We start from the raw sequence: 3,960 nt of genomic DNA, 5'->3' as shown, positions 1-3,960 counted from the left end.
ATGTAGAATATAAAATCAACTTAATTTTTCAATTTTCGGGTGTAGAATCATGATAATTAATCATTTCCACAACTGTGCAATATCTTGTGTTTTCTAGGGAAGTTGGTATTGGAAGAAAGGATCTCACTCAAACTCACAAAAGACAATTTAGGAGAAGAAATGTATTACTTGAAAAATTACTTGATTACAAATGACTTGGTACAAAGCTTTATATAGGACTCCATAGAAAGATCTAGATAACGCTTAGACTCCAATAGACATCACTTGACCAAGATACATGTATCTAGAGATTACATGTACCTACACCAATATATTGAACATAGAAAAATATTAATACATGTACCAAGATTATTCTAGAGACTCCCACACAATTCTATTATTTTAATAGTCAAAAATATATTATTTATTTTTAACACCCCCCTTAATTTTGACTATCCCAAGTAGACCTCGGAATTTGTTGAAGGCGTCACTTTTGAGAGGCTTTGTAAATATGTCACTAATTTGATCTTGGGACCATATAATTCAACTCCACTTCACGCCTTTCGATGCATTCCCGAATAAAGTGATATTTTGTGTCAATGTGCTTGCTCTGTTCATGAAACACTGGATTTTTGGCCAAAGCTATTACCGACTTGTTATCAACCAATACTTCCGTTGACACATTTTGTGGCATGTGGAGCTCTTTCAAAACTCTCCTTAGCCATATAGCTTGACAAACACAAGAACACGCCGCCACATACTCTGCCTCACAAGTGGACAATGTAACAATGGTTTGTTTCTTTGAAATCCATGAAAAAGATGTGTCACCAATAAAGAATACATATCTGGTGGTACTCTTTCGATCATCAATGTCACCGGCCCAATCACTATCACAATAACCAACAAGTTTGAACTCATTTAAGTAATGATACAACAATCCACAATCCATTGTGCCTTTAAGATAACGAAGAATTCTCTTGGCCGCCTTCATGTGTGTTATTGTTGGAGTCTCCTATAGCGACTAATAAGTCCAACACTATAGAGTATGTCGGGCCTCGTGCATGTAAAATATCTCAAACTTCCCTCAAGACTTTTGAAATATGTAGGATCCACCTTCTATCATTCTTTAAAATTTCGACAACTTCGTTCCACTTTACGGCTTGACAATTTTCCATCTTGAATTTCTTCAAAATCTCCCTTGTATAGCTTCGTTGTGATATTTATATTCTATCATCCATTTGCTTTACTTCAATGTCAAGATAATATGACATAAGCCCAATATCGGTCATCTCAAATTCTCTTATCATGTCTTGTTTAAATTTCTCAAACATACTTGGACTATTTTCCATGAATATTAAATCATCCACATACAAGCACGCAAGAAGAAATTCACCATTTTTAGCAACCTTGGCATATAGAGCATGTTCATGAGGACACTTGTAAAATCCTTGAGCTTGAAAGTATTTGTCAAGTCTACAATTCCAAGCCCTCGGCGCTTATTTCAATCCGTACAAGGCCTTCTTTAACTTTAACACTTTTCCTTCTTGTCCTTTTATGATGTATCCCAATGGTTGCTCCACATACACGGTTTCTTCAAGAACACCATTCAAGAAAGTGGACTTCACATCCATTTGATGAATTTTCCATCCATTTTGAGCCGCTAATGAGATGATTAGCCTTATAGTGTCCATTCTTGCAACCGGGGAAAAGACTTTGTCATAATCAACTCCATGTCTTTGATTGTAGCCTTTGGCCACCAATCATGCCTTATATTTTTCCACTTTACCTTGGGCATTCTTCTTCACCTTATAAATCCACTTTACACAAATAGCTTTTTGTCCTTTTGGAAGTGTTGCTAACTCCCATGTGTCATTCTTCTTTATAGACTCAATCTCGTCGTCCATTGCTTTCTTCCACCTTTCATCTTGCACGGCTTCTTTGAAGCTTGTTGGTTCGGTTTCAGCTAAAAGACAAAGAAGTGTTAAGTCGGAAATAGTGGGAACCTCTTCCGTTTCATCGTATATTTCTCCAAGACTTCTATAACGTCTTGGTGGTGTATCATCATTATCACTTGAAGAAGATAAAGGAGTTTGTCCATCACTTGTTGCTCATGGTGATGTGGGAGGAGTGATATTTTCTTCACTTTCTTCATCAACAAATGGGAAGAAACTATAATCTTCTTGTGTGTTGCTCCAATCCCATGAGCTCTCTTCGTCAAATACAACATCTCGACTAATAACAATCTTTTCATTGATGGGGTTGTAAAGTTTGTACCCCTTTGCTCTTGCATCATAGCCAACAAACACATACTTTTCACTCTTGTAATCCAACTTTGTTCTTAGCTCATCATCAACGTGTGCATAAGCTATGCTTCCAAAAACTCTTAAGTAAGCAATAGATGGTCTCTTTCCTTTCCATGCTTGTTGCGGAGTTATGACTTTAACACTTCTCGTGGGACATCTATTTGACATGTAGAAGGCACAATCTACCGCTTCGGCCAAAATTCCTTAGGCATATTCTTGCTCTTTAGCATGCTTCTAGCCATGTTAAGAATGCTCCTATTTTTTCTTTCGGCGACTCCATTTTGTTGTGGTGATCTTGGAACCGTTGCGGGTCGTCTAATACCATGAGCTTCAAAAAATTGCAAGAACTCCTTTCAATTGAATTCACCTCCTCGATCCGAACGAATGGCTTTTATTTGATACTTGGTCTCTTTTTTAACTTGGGCTTTGAACTTTTTGAAGCATTCAAAAACTTGAGACTTCTCTTTGAGAAAGTACACCCATATCTTGCGGCTAAAATCATCAATGAATAACAAGAAATAGCGATTCTTACTAAAAGATGGAGGATTAAAAAGCCCACATACATCGGAATGAATGAGTTTAAGTGGCTCCTTTGCTCTAGACATAGATTCCTTTGGAAAGCTATTTCTTGATTGTTTTCCGAAAAGACATCCTTCACAACTTTGGTTTGGATGGTTGATGTGAGGCAATCCATTCACCATATGCTTCTTTGATAGTGAATTTAGTCCATCAAAGTTCAAGTGCCCAAACCTAAGATGCCAAAGCCAAGAAGAATCTCTAACACAAGCCTTAAGACATTTTGCAACATTATTTTGAATTTTGAGAATAAACATACGATTCTTGGTCATAGGCACCTTTGCAATTAAATTATCATTAGAATCTCTCAAATTGAGAAATCCATCTTTCATGGTGATGGTATAGCCTTTCTCCATTAGTTGCCCCAAACTCAAGATATTATTTTTCATGCTAGGCACATAATAAACACTTGAAATAAAATTATGATCTCCATTTTTCAAGTGAATTAAGATGTTACCTTTGCCTTTGATGGGTACTCCCGAAGAGTCTCCAAAAGTGATTTTTCCATTCACTTTCTCATCAAGATCCACGAACAAATTTTTATTGCTATACATATGATAACTTGCGCCGCTATCAAGATACCACAAATTATCTTCACAATTTACTTCTCCTTTATGCACTAGAAGCAAAGTGGGCTCATCAACATTGCCTTTATCTTCAACAAAATTAGCTTTCTCCTCCACTTGATTTTTTGAAGCGTGACACTCGGAAGCATAGTGACCAAAATTTTGACAATTATAGCATTTAACATTTGACTTGCCATACCTTGGTGTAACTCTTCCTCTTCCACGGCCTCTTGAATTTCTTGTATCGTACAATCTTTCATACCTTTGACTTTCCTCCCTTTGTTGGCCACGCTTGTCCATATAGAAATCCTCTTTCATGTCCTTGTCCAAGACCTCTTTGGCTCCTCATATACCTTACATTATTATCTTTAAAAGATAACTTTGATTATAAGGCTTGTTCAATTAGCTCCTTCTTTAACATTTTTTCTTCATGGGCTTGTAATGATCCCATAAGCTCATCAATAGTCATTTCATCTATATCTTTAGCCTCCTCAATTGCCACAACTTTGTAATCAAATTTAGAGTGAAGTGAACGA

At 36.6% G+C, this 3,960-nt stretch overlaps 1 protein-coding gene across 1 annotated transcript; it reads right to left on the bottom strand.

The window, feature by feature from the left end:
* Positions 1 to 496: 496 nt before the first annotated feature.
* On the bottom strand, positions 497 to 970 carry LOC141659772 (secreted RxLR effector protein 161-like). Its single transcript, XM_074466699.1, has one exon. It carries the CDS (start codon positions 968 to 970, stop codon positions 497 to 499), a length of 474 nt encoding a protein of 157 aa, XP_074322800.1.
* Between the last annotated feature and the right edge of the window lie 2,990 nt (positions 971 to 3,960).

Source organism: Apium graveolens, chromosome 5, assembly GCF_009905375.1.
Source record: "Apium graveolens cultivar Ventura chromosome 5, ASM990537v1, whole genome shotgun sequence".
In the NCBI taxonomy this organism is placed as follows: domain Eukaryota; kingdom Viridiplantae; phylum Streptophyta; class Magnoliopsida; order Apiales; family Apiaceae; genus Apium; species Apium graveolens.
The sequence above is the reverse complement of the archived record's forward strand: the minus strand, read 5'-3'. Positions and strand labels throughout refer to the sequence as shown.

What these genes read in the sequence shown, in the direction of transcription:
- LOC141659772 (XM_074466699.1), bottom strand. Translation starts at nt 970, where the DNA reads ATGAAGGCGGCCAAGAGAATTCTTCGTTATCTTAAAGGCACAATGGAT.